The sequence below is a fragment of the Poecile atricapillus genome, chromosome W (assembly GCF_030490865.1).
Source record: "Poecile atricapillus isolate bPoeAtr1 chromosome W, bPoeAtr1.hap1, whole genome shotgun sequence".
Lineage (NCBI taxonomy): Eukaryota > Metazoa > Chordata > Aves > Passeriformes > Paridae > Poecile > Poecile atricapillus.
The window spans coordinates 57139617-57157252 of NC_081288.1; the positions used below are offsets into that span (position 1 = coordinate 57139617).

The 17636-nt window shown below is 35.8% G+C and overlaps 1 protein-coding gene across 2 annotated transcripts in view; it reads left to right on the top strand.

The window, feature by feature from the left end:
- LOC131591938 (putative interleukin-17 receptor E-like) overlaps window positions 1–16834 on the top strand; it is a 42050-nt gene extending 25216 nt beyond the window's left edge. The window contains exons 6-17 of one of the 2 annotated variants that reach the window (XM_058863071.1): window positions 1477–1521; window positions 2358–2497; window positions 2821–2892; window positions 5016–5070; window positions 5724–5887; window positions 8114–8161; window positions 8818–8875; window positions 9199–9344; window positions 11827–11886; window positions 12894–12951; window positions 15501–15555; window positions 16535–16834. In XM_058863071.1, the coding sequence (XP_058719054.1) occupies window positions 1477–1521; window positions 2358–2497; window positions 2821–2892; window positions 5016–5070; window positions 5724–5887; window positions 8114–8161; window positions 8818–8875; window positions 9199–9344; window positions 11827–11886; window positions 12894–12951; window positions 15501–15555; window positions 16535–16562 (929 nt within the window). In that variant the 3' untranslated portion in view covers window positions 16563–16834. The remainder of the gene's footprint in view (window positions 1–1476; window positions 1522–2357; window positions 2498–2820; window positions 2893–5015; window positions 5071–5723; window positions 5888–8113; window positions 8162–8817; window positions 8876–9198; window positions 9345–11826; window positions 11887–12893; window positions 12952–15500; window positions 15556–16534) is intronic. The other variant, XM_058863072.1, reaches the window with a different exon arrangement.
- Window positions 16835–17636: the final 802 nt, after the last annotated feature.

The window sequence follows — 17636 nt, forward strand, 5'->3', positions numbered from 1 at the left end:
GCTAGGACCAGGCTTAGTTTATGTTTCATTATTTTTTTTTTTTTTTTGTTAGCAAGTATAAGTCTTGACTTGCTATAAAACCCAGAGTTTATATCTAAAAGTATGTGGAAAACTTAATTTACAGAATGCATTTATCCCAGTTGCCCTTCTTGTGATTGGCACCTGCTCTTTCTCTGCCTGAAGGTTCATCCCTGCCTGCTCTCTGTGCAGGATGTGATGGATGGAGCTTCTACTTCTCTGCATGGGTGGCCCAGGGGTGGCTTCAGAAGCTGAGGAAAGATTAATAGGAAAATCTATGGAAATTTATTTTTACTTTCATTAATTAGGTGTTCTATAGCCTGTTTACATGTAACTAAAAGATTAGGTCACATTTTCCATTTTCTAGATTTTGGGGTGAAGTGCCTACCAATTTTTTACAAACTATTCCATGTAATTCCATTATTTTTACAAATAATTCCATGTCCATACAAAAATATATTCAGCACCATGGTCCAACTAAGATACAGTGTAGCCAGGGAAGGAAAAAGCAAAAAATTACATGAGACCCCTTGCTCTATCCCATGCCTGGGATTGTCCAGCCTTCCCACCTCCAGAGCCCATGGGTGGGTGATTCTTGCCCTTGCCCCTTGGTACAGTGTCATCCCTGATACATGGTTTGACATTTTTGTACAAGTAAGGCCATTTTGTGCTTAAAAAGTCTTTAATTTTCTTATAAATCCTGATTCACTATTGAAGTATATAAATACTTTGTGAACAAAGAGGGGTGGAAACAAGGTTTTTTTGAAGCCCAGTTTTAAGACACATTAGCAGGGTGAGTGAGCAAATGAAAATAGGAAGTATTTCTTCCTGGAAGAGAACTCTGTGGGGAAATTAAAGTGCTGCTCCAATACTGTGTTATGCAAGGGGGAGTGAAAGCAACACATGAAAATTTGTTTTAATGTTCTTAAGAGTTAAGTTTTGGAGATAAAAATACCAGATACTCTGAAAGTCTTGCATGGCTTCTAATTCTGGTAAGCTCCCTAGAAGCTAGATAGGGCATTTCTTTCTAAGGCTGGAGTCAGAATAGCAAAAATAGAGAATAACTGATAACAGAGAAATGAGCCTGATAAACAACAGGAGTTGTTTTTCAAGGAAAAAGTAACTGAAATAAATATTATTACTCAAATTGTTGTTAGGTTCTGGGTAAAAAAGTGTGCCGTTATATCCTCAACTGCAGCCTTAACTGCTGATAAGGCTTCCCAGTAGAAACCCCAGACTGGGGAGATAGATCCTTAAGGCATATTGTGATCTAATCTCTATGTGTGGGAAGAGTACTTCTCTCTTTTGCCATTTATCTAAAAATGTATGTAAATCTGCCTTTAAAAAGAGGAATGAGAGAGGTTTCCTGTTGGGAATCTATTGGATACTTTGGCAGGTTGTTTACATAGTTATATGAATAAAGCAGCACTGAGACAAACTCTGCCTTCCACTTTGCAGACTGCAGAAACAGTGATGTGGGAAAATATATTCCAGCTTGTTCGGGTGAGCTGATCTTCTATGCAACCTAGAACTGAGATATTTCTGGTAACCTATAAAATTACATGTTTTCATTCTTAAATGAGCAAGGAGAAAAAAATATTATTTCCAACTATCCCTTCTTATAATTACCCTATAGTTGATAGGTAATGTTCTGGAAATGTATTTCTATTGAAATGGTACATGGTAATGTTCTGAAAATATATTTCTATTGAATATGCTACATGGGAGATAAAGGTTTTGATAATCTATTTGATTTCTAAACTTTTGGAAATAGATTTGTGTTTTTTTAATGCACTTTGGATTGCTGTTTTTATGTTTTGCCTATAGAAAGACCTCATAAATAGATCAAAATTAATTTTCCAAAATGCTATACTGCTTTTGGCATACCTGTGAATATATGTATAAAAAAATATTCCTTCCACATATTGCATTTGTCAATCATAGTTGCACATATTCTCTATGTAAGAAAATTACAATCTTGGGGTAATCAGCCCTTATAATAGTATTAGTGTGTATATTTCAAATATTTGTACATAAACTACATAAGATTCCAAGTACTAAGGTTCAGGTAAAATTGGCACATGTCTTGGCCTCTCAGTATTACAAGTTCTAAGATAAAAAATGTTGAATGAAAATTATATCTCATAAAAGAACATTAGGATTATCAGTAGAAAAGTAATAATTTCAAACATTCTAAGTAAGAATCTGTAGATGTTGAGTTTCATCTACATCAAGTTATGAAATATATTCTGTACCTTTTATGAATAGATAACATAGAAATAAGAAAGTAATAAAGAAACAGTTGAAATAATTTCATGCTTGATTTTTTTTTTTTTCAGCTGGAAAGTTAGATTATAATTTAGACAGGGCAAGGAGAATTTTAACAGTGAATGTATCCAACTTTCCCCAAGATCAAGATTATTATGTTCGCCTGTGCCACAAATGGTTTACCTGTGAAGATGTTGGGGCATTTGCTGTGGTGAGTTAAAATCACAGTGGTTTGGGAAACTGGTGGGGGGTGCCTTGAAGGTGGCAATGCTCATTAAGGTTATAATAAATGCCATATATCTATCTATATCTATCTATATCTATATCATCTATATCATCTATATCATCTATATCTATATATCTATATATAGAGATCTATATCTCTATGTCTGTATCTATATTTAATCTATATCTATATATCATCTATATCATCTCTGTCTGTATTTATCCATATCTATATAATCTGTAGCTATCATTTAGCTTTATTAAAAGTCATTTACTGACCTGGATTTATGACCATCTTTTTAATTTCAGATAAAAGGAAAGGAATCTTTTAAATCCGTTTCTCTGAAATATTCTCAGCTGCTCCCTTGTCTTTGCATTGAGGTAATGCGGTCTGGAATTTGGTATATGTTTGTGTTTCTTATTAAAGAAATTTTATCAGGCATTTGTGCTAAGAAAGGAGGAAAAACCTGAAGAAAAAGGCTTTAGATCCAAGTTTTTGACTAAGGCTTTTTTGACCTTAGGATTACATGAATGTAAGGAAGAGATTTTTTAGGAAATGCTTATTAAAATACAGCCATCAGAAGAAAATGGGATAAAATTTACAATAATTTATGGAATTTGTTGTGTAATATTATTTTGACTGATCTTTTATAAAAAATGAAAGACAGAAGACTTAATCTGACTGAATTTCAGCAGCATTTGATATAGTATTGCATGAGAAACTAAAACAGGAATTGAGGAAACTGAGAGTGAGAACAAGATTTGAGTGGTAGATAATACCTGGCTGCAGGGCTAACTCAGCAACTCCTGTTGGATGGGCCTGTGCTGGTAGGGAGGTTATTTAAGGACGACATGTAGAGTGATTCTCATATAAATGTTTTCATCAAGGACATGGGCAAAAAATGCATTTTCTGGAACACAACTGGGACGTGTAATCAAACATGGAAGAGGGTCAGCGTAATTGGAAGAGACTAGAGATCTTCATATGTGACATAACTGAATGATGATGAAGAAGTGTAAAATACGATGTGCAAGTTCATGCACTTGCTCTAATAAAAAGAATTCTTTGTAAGATGCAAGTCCTCATTTAGAAATAACAGTGGAAGAAAAAGATCTGGGTGAAATAGTTGATCACAGGGTGATTAACTAGCTTGCTTCCATGATGTAAACATGAACAAAAGTTAGATTATTCCAAGCTAACAGAAAAGTATGGGCAAGGCCTTTGAAATACTGTAAGGAATTCTTGTATCCATATTCCAGAAAGATTAATTCAAAAGGAAGATGTACATAAGAAATCTGTGGTGGTCGGGAAATGAAGATACTGTTTTATATAGGAGATTCAAATACCATGTTTCCATTAGCCTGGTAAGACACATGCAAAGAGAAAATATGTTTGCTGTGTAAATAGAGATCAGAAGGGTCACTTATAAGGAAAAATAAGTTATGTTTTAAACAAAAGCCACTCTTTCAATGAGAATGAAGGGGGATAAACTTCATTCCATGAATATATTCAGATTAGTTACAGATTTTTCTGATAACCCGAGAAGTGAGATTTTGGAATGTCTTTTATGCAAGGAATAAAAGGTCCCAAACAAATCTAAAATTATTTTGATAACATAGAAAGCTACTATGTGAACCTAGTTTTCTCAGTGAAATTTGGGGTTGGATTTACCTTGCAGATTAAGATATCTAAATGTAGACATCCAAATATAGATATCTACATTTGAATTAGGTGTCCAGTCTCTTACAGTCAATAGAGATGTAATTAATGCAGTCAGTTGCTCAACTGACCAAAGGCAGATGGCCCTTTTGGGATGTGCTGGACTGTGCTGTAGATTGCACAATAAGACTACTGTGACAGTAATTTGGGGACTTCAGTCACGATTAGATGTGTACATTATGAGACCTAAAATCACATGCCTAAATACACAAGCTGAACCACCAAGTCTCTTCCAAGCCTAAGGATTTTTTTCATCCCACTCTGAATATATGAGGCCACTAGAAAAGTATTATTCCTCTCAGTGTATACACAGAAAATTCTGCAATAGGATTGCAGAGCAAACAGATGAGAACTCTAACAGAAACATTTGCACATGAGTCTACATAAATAGGGTATAACAGCAGCCATGCACATACACTTGAAGGTTGGGTTAAGTGTTAGCCTTCAGATTTTAAGGATGCATCCTTTACCATTGCCCAGGCCAGGAGATCTTATGATTATTGAATGTTTTGATACTCCTAGAAAGTAATGTCGCTGTGAGAAACTTAATGAAAATTAATCTGGAAGACTTTCTAAATGAAATTGGACTAAATATATGACTTAAAAATAGTAGGAGTACTAATAAAATGAAAATATAGTGCAAAACTTCTTTTAAAAAACAACTTCCAAAGTTTTCTAACAAACATAGCATCCTAATCCTTTGGTGGAAAAATTTTCTGACACATTTTACCTGAAATGTTAAGAATGTGTCTGACAACCTATAATGTCCACTGTTTGGTTGTAGGGTTGGCTGGCATTTCCAGATGCAAGGAGGATACAACTTTGCCCCTTTGAAAATGGCAAGTACTTTGTGATTACTCTTTATAGGAGTGACTTTCAGCAGCTCCATTAGTATGTAACAATTTAAATTAATCTACAGTGAAAAAAATGTATTGCAAAACTTCAAGGAAATAATCATATTGGTTTGTTTTACTGTGGGTAGATAAAACAACTTACTTTCAGACCAAATAGTTCACCAAGTTCATGCCAACATAAACACTAAGTAACTTTCTAGTTATTTCCCCCATTTTCTTAAGTGACATGCAAACTGGCCAGGAGGAATAAAAGGTCAGCTTAGAAGTGAGCTGAGTGCTTGAAGAGTGAGTGCTTCATGGAGACATTTGAAGAAGGTGTCAAATACCCTACTTAAAGGAGGGTGCAGGGAGTATCTTTGTGCCTTCCATGCTTAAGGGGAAATTACCCACAAAAATATTCCAGCCATGTCCGAATTTGTTCTGAGATGACAACTGAAAATGAAATGGTCTTATTAGCACTTATGAAAGTAAATGTTTTACCAGACAAATAGAAATAAGAGTAGCCTAAAAAGTGTTTTATTGTGTGAAGTCCAAGATTTTGGGTTAAAGCACATATACAGTAAGTACCAGACTTGTTAACTGTGTTGATTCCTGTCTGGACATTTTGAAAAATGTTTTCCCTCTTTCTTTGTGCACAGATACACAGGTGCTATGGGACAATATTGTTTATAACCCATCGACACAAACCCTTGCTTGGGAGCCAGCCTGTCCTGTCCTTGTTGTGGTTAACCTATGCAGGTTCACCAAGTCGAATGACCATTGTGAAGATATAGAAAACTCTTTCAAAAATTCTCCTGAGAAAGTAAGAGCTATGTGGATTAATTCAAAATGTGAGATTGAAGTGCATCACCAAAGGCATAATGTGAAGAACTAGACTTTGGATTAACAGCAGTTGCAAATTCCTCTCTTCTTCTCTGATACTTAAAACTATTCATAATCACAGTCTGTTCTTGCACACTAATCACATGATTTATTCAAAATGGTCACTGACTCATTATAAAGAAATAAAAAGTGGAGATGACTGGGCAGCTAGTAATGTTTGCTAAATTCTTTGGGGTAAATAGAATCTGCTTTTTATTTATAATTCATGTCAGATTTCCTTTAAAGTAAGGGATACAGACATATTGTGAGGACAGCTCTTGTCTGTAGATAGGCATAATAGGTTGGAGGGATTTCTCTCTGATGGTACTGCCTTCTTTCTACTGTCACAAGGGTCTATTGTGATTAGAACATATTTAGATATTTAACATTTAGACACCAAAAATGTAAATAAGATAAAGCTAAATATCTTTAAATATTTCTGGAGACATAACAGTACTTTGGTAGGGCACAATTGTTTTGTAATTAAGATCTTTCTGAAGTGTCTTCCTCAACCTGGTCCAATGTCTTGAAATTATGGATGCTGAAATCTTGTGTCCCTTAGTTTTTCCAGCACTTTTTTTTCCTCAAGCTGAGAAGGGTTTTCAAATGCATGTGTCTTGAATGGCTTAACACTTCAATCTCAAATCTGATCATGCTGAATGCTCTGGGTTTTTGAGGTTCATTAGAATTAATTTCATAATGAAAAGTAAGTTTCAGGCTTGCCTGATTGTGGAGAGAAGATAGTAAACTTAGAGTAACAATTGAAAAGGCAAATAAAATCAAATAATTTTGAAACTTTTGGACTAACATCGTTATTCCGATGACATGATAGAGGAGGGGGTGGGGCTGACTCAAGACTGTTGAATGCTTTTGCGATTAGGAACTCCTGGCCAAGCCTTTAGTGATTCTTCAGATTTATCATTTGTGAGTTCCAACAAAGCTTTGATCTCGAAAAAACAGATTAATTTAATTTTAGATGTGAGTGATCCCTGGGGGATTATTCATCTGCTGGCAACAACTTATTGCTTGCAGGAGAGAAAAAGAAAAAGAAAAAAGACTTAAATGAGATCTGGCTGGTAATGGTTGTATCTGTTACCAGAACAAAATCCAACTTTATTATGGAGTATGAGTGTTTATCTGTATTTACTGATTGCATTAAATGGTTGAGCATTAATATTAATCATAGAACCACAGAGTATCCTGAGCTGGAAGGGATCCAAAAGGATCATCAACATTTATGGACAGAATTAATTCCCTTGTTTTCCCCTCATTAATTCTGAGAAGTTTGATATTGAATTTGGTCCATTTATTGTACTGTAACCCTGAAAACCATCTCTGCAGTATGCTGGAAACCACTGCAGATTTCTCAGACAGGGCCAGTTGCTCTGTAAATCCACACAAGGCCACCAATACTGTGCACGTGTGCTGACTTAGGCACAAAAGCTGCATTACTCTTGACTGAGGCTGGGGCTTTCTCTGTCAATGACAATGCTGTCTCCAGGTCTGACAGTCGGACTATCTCCAGGGACACTGTTATGTTCTCAAAGGAGGTTACAGGAAGGAAGAGTTTGGCTGTATATTGTGCTCAGTCACTTGAGCAACAGGGTTTATTTAAGTAGGATCACTTATATGTGTAGCAACTGTTTATATAAGACAAAGCTTTTTGTGGTGAAGCCCTTGGTGGGTAAAGAGTTGTTAATCAAGTAAACAATATTTTGTGGATTGCCTAAGTGGATTTCTAAAATTCAGCCTACGTTCTGAAATATGGGTACGGAAAATGCAAAGATTTCTCAACTGATGGTGGAATATTTTTGGATGTCTGTTTAACTGTTCTGCTGAGTTATTCATGAGTGGCAAATAACGGGTTGGTACAAGACAACTGTGTAATGACAATTTTGCACAAGACACCATGGAATCAATTAATTAAGCTCTAATGGGTCAGGCTGACCATAAAAAATACTACATGTTGCAGATAAAAAGAAGCAAATTATTTAGTAACCCAAAGCAGCAGTTGTTTCTAATCATTTTATGCGATTAACTTCCTGGGGTGTTTATGAAGTCAACAAACCAGTTGCCTTCTCAGTAATCAAAGCATGAACATTTTCAATAGTTGATTTTGTGAAACTAGTTAATAAAACTAGCTAATGCTGAGTGCTCTGTCTTCCAGCAGGTTAAATATTCTCGTGTGGACACTCACCCAAGACTTTGCATGAAGGTAAAGGGATTTCTTTATAAAACATAAATTAACTGTCCTTCTGTCTCTAAAAAACTTGAGATGCTGATGGTCTTTATGATCAACTTTTTTTTTGTAGCACTGGTGAATGGGAACTGAGAATGAAAGAAAAATGAAAGATTAGATTAGAAGGTGATTGTTTTGAAGTGAACAGCAATGATAGATAGGACACAGGTCAGATTCTGCCCTTCATTTTTTCTGTTTAAGGAAACCAAGAAAAAAAAATGGTTTTGGTCAATGCAAACTCTGAAGAATGTGCTAAATTTAACACATAAAGTTTTTTGTAGTAAATATTTAAGAATAAAATGATCAATACAGTAAATTTAATGGAGAATCTCTTACTATTCTAGTTGAGAAAAAAATGCCAAGTAAAGGCTAATACAGGCGTATTATTGTTTTCTTTTAGAACACTTTTAAGTCAGTGGAACCAGGTATTTCTGTAAAATATGCACGATTATAAATACCTGAAGAATTAGGGGATCTAATTTATGTCAAAGGTTGGAAGATACCATAAAGCAGGAAAGCTGTAAATTAATCTTCTGCAACTTTCTGGAATGCCCTGATCATCACTAGTTGAATATTTTGCCACAGATTGAAATAGAAAATTCATTTTTCCTAACAAATTTCTCTGCTTTCAGTTTACAACCAAACGAGGATCTCGGATTAAATGTCCATTTGCTCATGGAGAATTTCCAGGTAAATATATATTTTTAAAATTGGATAACGTTATATTGTGGAAAATATTTAAATCACTAGATATAACCTGTCTCTTTTAAGCGAGAAGTATTCACAATACTCTAAATTGTAAACTAAGTCAAAGAGATTTGACAGCTTGTTACTTCTATGTATCCTCAGAAGATCTAGAGTTCATTGGTATAAAAAGTAACTTGCAGGAAACAAAATAATTACTTGCATATTGTTTGATAGCACTTACAAAAAGCTTTTATTTTAGGCATCAATTTAGGATATAATGTACGGTATTTGTACATCTAAAAGTAAGTCTTTTCCCCTAATATCAGCCTGGAAAATGAGGACTGCTGCAGTTGCAGAACAAATAGAAGTTTTCTTCACATCCCAGATCAAGGCACAGTTCTCAGTGCTTGTGTGTAACAAGACGCAGATGGCTTCATGTGAATCTCTTGGGATGCACCATTCAGTCTCTGTGGTTTGTATATATTAATTCTTAAACATTGTAAGACTTTTAAACATACCTAACTTTATTAATTTATGATTTCATTTATTGTTCTGCAGCTTGAATCCATTAATAAACCATGTACATATTGGAACAATTACTGGAACATTTTAAAAGCATGTAGTTCTAAATCTGATCTCACACTGAAACAAGAAATAAAGATCCTGAAGTGAAATGAGTCACATCAAAGGATGTGACTATTGAGTGGTTAATATTATTTTAATGTAATTTTTGTAGTGTGGTGTTTGTATTATGTATATAGCAAATGTTACTGTTAATATTTCATAGATGGGTCACTGATATAGCTGACCCGGCAAATCACACATCATGAAATGTAAGACTTGAGCCATCAATCTATGATGAACTCTAAATGTCACAGCTGCCAATACAAATTCAGCATGCAAAAAGGGTTAGTTTTCAGCCAAATTATCTTTCTGAGCTGATTGTATGACTACACAACTGCTTCTTCCAATAAAGTGGGGACAGAGTGGGAAAAGATTATGGGAGGGTGAGACTTCAGTTTCAGGCAGCGGCTAATCATGAGAGCCTCATTCCTCCCTTGCAATTTAGTCCACACCCCACACATTTTCAGTGCAGCACTGTGGTGTTCCCTTTAACTCTGCCAAGTCACCTTGTTGGCCCAAACTGTGATCTGCTGAGAGACACATAAGGAAAGTGATGAGGTCAAAGAGCAAAAGAGTGGCCATAGCATTATTTTTCAAACAAGAATATTAGCAGGATATATCCTAGTAGCTATTTGGACCACCATGCTGAAAGACATCCCTCTGGTTCAGCAGCCAGCTCCTCAGTAGTCCCATGTCCACTGCTAAATATGTGCTGCTGCTGTCTGCTTCACTGACCAGGTGTATGAGATGGCATATGATGAATTTTGAGAAATTTGAGAAATCTAGATATTGTGATTTGAATTTGTTACTCCTGTTGACTTTCACTTCCCTGTGGGGGAATGTGCTTTAGAACACACAAACATAGCTCCTACATCTATCCTCTCTTTAAGGTATATTCCAGCTGTACTTATTTGCCACTATGCAGGGACACAGTGCAATGGTGCCTTTTTCAGGTATTTGTGATTTTACTGTACTGCTGTAGAAGAGTGCACATACCAGGGCTTAGCTGATGACTTGGCAGTTATGAACAAGGATTTCTTAAACATAATGGGCTGGACACTGAACACTGAATTTGTTTTCTGAATAATAAATCAGTTTAGATCGTTATTGCACCTCTGGTGCTGACTGTAACTTAAAAACAGGGTTTTCCAACTCAGCTCAATCTGAGGACGTGAATAAGCATAAGACGATAAATTGGTTCTCTAGGAGATCCCAAAGCTGAATAATCATGGGGAAAAACCTGGGAAAAAACAGCTATCTCTAGTTAATGGACCTGTGTAATGGACCACAGAGGGCATTAATGGTAACATCAAGAGTCTGTCCTTATGGGAAAAGCTGTCTGGAAAGTGCTGTATTACTGGCAGAGATGGACATCTGCATGATAGAAGAGTTGTCAACACGCAGGGAACATTCAGTAGCACTACCCTTCAACTGGTCTATTTCACATGAAATCTGTGGAGTTTCTGGTTTAAAAGGTTCCCTGTGTGAATTTCTAAGTAAAAGGGATAATCGTGGAGCACATCTAGATATCGAAGTGTGTGTTTCATGAAGGCAATGATGCATTTAAAAATGATGTTTTCTTCCCTGTGGTACAAAGCTGTTATGTCCTCTGCTACTGTGACAGAATGAGACCCCACATAAATTACATACAGTTCCTATCTCAACACCATGATCAGTATAGACAAAGTTTTCATCAAGACCTAACTCTGTGTTCCCATAAACCAGTGTTGATCCTTTAACTATTAATTTCTCTTCAGTCGTGCTTGAAAAAAGAAATACATATTCACTTAATTCCCCCCAAATTACTTTAGGAGTTTACCATGCTGAAGAGAATGGTGTGGGATTCATAGCTATTGGTGGAGTAACAAACATTATTTTGAGGACAAACCATAATCAATCAAATATTAAATGTCAAGCCAGTCATTTAGGACAATTTTAGCCTAAGGCTCAGCTTGTTCTCTGCATACAATGGGATGGGAAGTCCAGAAGAACTGTAAAGACAGGGTCATTCCTTCAGCTCATACACCAGGGAAAAGAAATGAAGACGATGGGAGAAAGCAAACTGTGGAGGGAGTGTGTCCTCCTTATGATGCTCCATAAAATACAGTAACATTAGCCCTCTTCCTGTGCTGCCACCCTGTGCTTGGTAAAACTCTGCCATCTGCTTATGGTCATTGAGATCTGGGACTATCTCTGAAAATAACTAATCTTCCATTAATTTTCCATTATTGGAAACCAAAGCAATGAGCTGGAGAGACACAGTATGTTTTCGTTGTTTCAGAGTATGGAAAATAGTGATTTTCAAATATTATTTATTCTTTTTTCATTAGGGAGATTCTGTTTCAATCCCTATGTCACAGGAAATGTGTGGGTCAACAATTTGCATTCAGGTATGTGTCTTACTTTTGCCAGGTACCCTGTACAAAATAAACTAATAAAAAAATCATTAAAAACCCCAGCAAACCAGCAGGTACTTTCATTGCTTTCTCCTCCCAGCTAAATATGATTACTGTGCAAACTGAGTTGGCAAAGAGCATTATTTATAGCTTGGTATGCTGCCACCACCTCTCTTTGAGATGACATTAATTAACTGAGAAGTTGCTCTCCATGATCTTGCTCCTTTGTCTGTGGCAGATAAAAGGATATCATCAGGATATTGCTAATTCTGTCTTTATATGTTCCTTCATAAAAAAAAAAAAAGTTCCAAGCTATCAAAAGACCCAAGTAAATAATAGATGAATTTTCAAAAATTGACGTTGACTAGAAAGGTGAGGCATATAGTAAACAGCACAGCATCTGCATGGTGTCTAGAATTAGCACTCAAGAAAGCAGAACTAAGCAAATTATTTTTGATATTTCTACACACTATTTCCATAGCTGACTTTTATTAAGAAATTTTATTCACAGAAAATGAGCATGAAGCTGATAGGTTTATGCCTCTCTGGAGTTAATGTTCTCAGCAGACACTGAGAGAAATGAAAGAGTGGAGCTCTGAGGCTCCAGTAGCTGCCCTGGAAGGCCCTTCTCAGCTTCACTTTCTGCTGCTGGGAAGAAAGAAGCAAGATGAAAATAAGATTGGCAAGATCCTTCTGAGTAATGAAAGTAGTAGTTTCCCTAGTGAGAAATGAAATTTGGTGGGGAGACTCCTACATAAATTATTTATTTTGTAAATAAGACATTTTCTGTCAGACAACAATAACAACAAAAATTATGATTAGCTCTATCAGAGACCTAAAAGTGATTACACTAGACCAGTAATCTCCATATGTTTATGTTTAAAAACATTTAAAATGCAGTCACTTGAGTAAACTAATAAAGCAATCTCATTTTGTTAACACAAGTGATTAGTAACAGTTCTACTGAAAGGGGAATAAGCCTCAATTCTTTCTTTTAAAAGGGCTGGAGAACAGATGTAGATTATTCAGTTCCACTGCAGATCTGTGATACCTACTGTGGTAAGTATGCATGCTAAGAAAAGGAGCACTGTGTCTTGGTTCTGTAGAAAGGAGCATTTCAGGTGAAGTGTATTTTCACTGGAAAACTGAGGGATTAACCTGACTGAATGTGGATGTGTGCGTGAGAGCTAGATATGCTCAGATTCCCTTATAGACAATGGACAGTGCCTCATCAGCTACTTTAATAAGCTCTGCAAGGGCAACTTGTGTGGCTGGATTCTGCCTCTGCTTTTCCTGGGTGAATTTTCCAGCCTGTGCCAGGTTCTGTGTGTTGCACCTATATTTACGTTGCTGTTAATACATGAGGTAAATAGTTAAAAACACACCTTGGCAAGAGGCACATGCTACTGCCATTGCAGTGACTGCAGCACAGCCCTGCTGTCAGTTCCCCACCTCTGCAAATGGGAGAGCAGCATTTCCCTCCACTTCCCAGCAAGCAGAAGTTTGTTTCTGGATATAACAACAACAAAAACAATAATAATAATTGTTATTATTATAATTATTTTTATTATTATTTGATACACTACTCAGATATACTATGGAACCAAAACATTTTTAAATTTCCAAGCCCTGAAACTAAGGCATTGTAGAAGTTAGTGAGTTCAGAGCAAACTAAGGGGCTTTATGGTGAGCAGTACAGCAGTGGATTGACTAATTTAGAACTAAAAAATCTTAAAGGAATCATGCTGAGAGAAGCCTCAATCTGAGCATTGCCAAAAACACTTTCCCAAACTCACAACCAATCAACCAATCAACATCCCCTTCTAGCTCACTGTAAATATACTGAGTCCTGTGACAGATTTTCCCTATTGTCTAAAACCACCTGTCAGTTAACTACAGCTTTAGATTTGGAAGCCTGATAATAAAAAGAAGGGAGCTTAAAACTGTAGTCTGAATGTAGTTCCCTGTGTAATCATTCGTATAATGCCAGTTCAGGTTTCTTCTCCACTGAAAAAATTGTAACAAGCCCACTCAAGATGAAAAAATTAAATAATCAGAGTATTGTGGTTCATACAGTGTGGATGCGTTTTCATTTTTCATATTTTCTATTTAACAAATGCAGAGTATGATGAAAGCATGTAAAATAATTAAAAGCTCTAGAGATGTCAGTCTTGGAATTTCCCTGCACCTCATAGTGGAGAGAATATGTCTGTGTATTAAATGAAAATAACGTAACTTTAAAAGCTGACTAAAGAACTTTTTGGGCACCATATTTGATTTAAATATTGAACTTTTTGTCACAAGTTTGTTTGTTTGTTTTGTTTGTATATGTATGGGGGTTTTGTTTGTTGTTGTTGTTTTGGTTTTTTTTTCTTCTGATTAGGAATTTGTGAAAATTAAGGAAAAAAAGGAGAAAATATGCACTTAACAAGAATATCAGAAGTTTAATATGTGAACACTGTGTTCGTTGCACATTAACCTTATGCTTCATGGATTCTGACATAGGTTTCAGGATAATGTGATTTACATTAGTTTGTAGATAAATCCATCTCTATCTGTGGACCAGTGTTCCCAAAACCTCCCCGTAATCAAGATTGTACAAGTCAATGTCAAAAGTGGGATACTGAACTGGGCTGGTCTGTCTCATTGCAATAATTCCAATGTTCTTAATGACTAATTGGAAGCCACCAGCTGCTTCTTTAATGTATCAGTAACAGCAAAACTAGTAAGGACTTTTGTATACTTAAATGCATATTTTCTATTACAAAGGTATTTCTTAAACATTAGCCTTTTAAAATCAGAACATGATGAAAGTTTTTTGAAAGAGTCACCAAGGGTGATAACTGTTACACTGGGATGCTGTAACATTGTGTTTGGGCATAAGATGTTAAGAAAACCCATCCACATAAAGGTGAAGGCAATATTAACCTTGAGATTTGTCCGTAATTTGTGACAATATGATTTATACAATTGTCAAAGCAAATGACAAATAATCTTGTAATGGCATAGTGAAACAGTGAAAATATATACTGTGTACATCTTTGTAAAATAGAAATGTGCATGTTAAGTGTTACTGTTAAAAATACCAAGCACTGTCAGTGTGCACAGAAGACTCATGATGTTATTAAAAAACAAGATTCCAGTCATAACAACATCTATTATAAAAAAGTCAGGGTGTCTAACCATCAGGAAGGCTGCTGTTTACCCAGGCTTCAAGAAGAGCTTTCTGGCACGTAGAATTTATTATTCTACAATGGATTGCATTTTTCTATAAGTAGTTATGCTTTGGGAATTACAATGGCTTGCTCTTGTTTACTCTACCAAGGATGGATATGCGAAAATAATATGGTGTTTTTTTTAAAATTTGCGTTTAATAGCATTGACCTGGAGGCAAAACTTCGTGTTCCTTTTAAATTTTCTATTTTCTTTGACCACTTTTCTGGATTCTATTTAATAAACCCAAATATTTTGAGACATTATTTCACCTATAAAATAAGAAATTTATGTATTTTGTGTGAAACAATAACCCATATCAGTTACTCTGGGAATAAATATGTGAATTGTAATGAAAATGAAATGGCAAACTATATTTGAACTTGTTCCCTCAGGTTTTCATGGTCAGTCACACAGTGATGGAAACCTAGCAAAGGCCATGACACACAGGTATCCATGTAATGTACAGTTTAAAACATCTGTGGGAATGGATGGAGTTTTTAATCTTAAAACCATATCACTGGCCTTGCTACAGGCACAGAAGGAATAGCTGAATAAATTTTGAATATCGTTAGAAGGAATATCAGGTTCTTAACTCTCCCTTTTCCACTGAAGACATTCCTTGCTTCTGTGTTCTCTCTTCTCTTGCTTTCTCTCTTTGCAACACAGTCTGGAATCAGAGGTAGCTGCCTTGCTACCAATGTGAGGAGAAAGGGAGACAACCAGTGTAAGTGGGAAGTGTAAAGTAACAACACAACCTTCAAGAGCCCTGAAACAAGCTCAGATGTGCTGTGCATGATATTCACATTATTAGAACCTGTCCCCTGCTTTCTCACTGATGTTTGCATGCAGATCAGGTCCCTCTGTGCTCTCACTGATTAGACATGTCTGCTCAGCTGTTTCAGTGCTGCTTCTTATTGCCACAGTTCTTTACAAAACACTTGTCCTAGCCTATAGACAAACCAGTAAATAATGCAGCCCATGGAGGTATGACTTGGTAGACCCTGAGCCCTTAAAAATTCTCTTCCTTTAAGGATACCTTTCAGAGCCAAACTAGAAGAATGGGAGCTACCTAGAACTCCAGAGAAAATAGAGATGGTCTGAAAAAGCCTTGTTCAAAGACGGGGAAAAGATGCAGTCTTGCAAAAGCTGTGCAAATCATGTGGTTGAGAAGGGGCTACCATCCTTGCTTTAAGGCAGTCTTTGGCTTTTCCCTTGTCAGAGGATACTGTTCAGAATAAAGTATCCTGGTTTTGTTTATTTGCTCATATAAGCGCTGTTTGAACTGTGACAGTCAAATACACAAGCTGTAGACAAATGGTGAGATTTGTTACTTTACACCAACTATATATGAATGCAATGAATTTTTTCACACTTCAGAGGAAATAACCTCACAACAATCTTCTTTCCTCTTCTGTTTTTCTCCTAGGATGAAGAGTGTGCAGTCCTTGCATTGAATTCAACAACATGTTTCCAAGGTCCTCAGTATCTTCTCAACATTGTATTTTGGTGCAACTTGCAAATCTTGTCTAACTGGTCCTCTCTCATGATAGTAGTTTCTAATGACTATTAGATTATACTCATGAGTGAAAAATTTAGCAAGTTGAGCCTATTCTAGTATGACAAATTCAGATTATGATTCCTTATTTCCCAGTATTTAAAAAAAAAAGTCTTAGATCACTTAGAAAATCAGGTCCATGTTTCCCATTTATACAAAACATGCTCTGAGTACTTTGTGTACCTATAGAATAAGGATTTCAGATTTTCTTGTTTATAACTCATTTTTAAACCATAACCAACAGTTTTTGAGAAATGAAGAATGGAGGAAGTTTTCTCATCTTTGATATGTTATTTTTCTTTGCAATTTCCTGTTTTGATTTTGTCATGCCATTCTGATGATCTCACCATAACAGACCATGTTCTTTAAGTATATCTAACAACTGCTTTCTGTGTTTGCATTTGTGTTTGCCTTGGAGATAATTTTCCTATTTGTCTGAGGTGGTACATGTCTTTGGTTTGATAGCTATTTAAAACTGTCTTGTGGAAATCTGGTCTAGAAGGAAACAGTTTAATGGAAATAATGGAAATATTTTTCCCCATTATATCAGTATTTATACTCAATTGTTCAGGATAATATTACACACTGTACTGATTATTGAACATTTGGCCTTTATTTCACTGAATAGTCCTGTCAAACATCCTTCCTGTTGTGTAACTTTGGAATAAAATCAACTAGAAGATGATTAATAGCATATCCTGAAACCATGTGGAATTGATCATGTGAGATTAGGAATATGGGTGAGGACTAAGGGTCTGGAACAAGAAGCTGATCAATAAAAAATATTTTCCATCTGAATGTGTGGGATTTTGAAATTGTTTTGTTTTTTTTTCAAGTCATTCATTGACACATTTACAGAGTACAGTATTAGAGACATAACCACTGCATTGAAACACAAGAATTTTTGGTGTACGCAGGAGAAGTCAAGTTCTGCTCGACTCCTTTTATATAAAAGCTTTATTATTTAGACTGC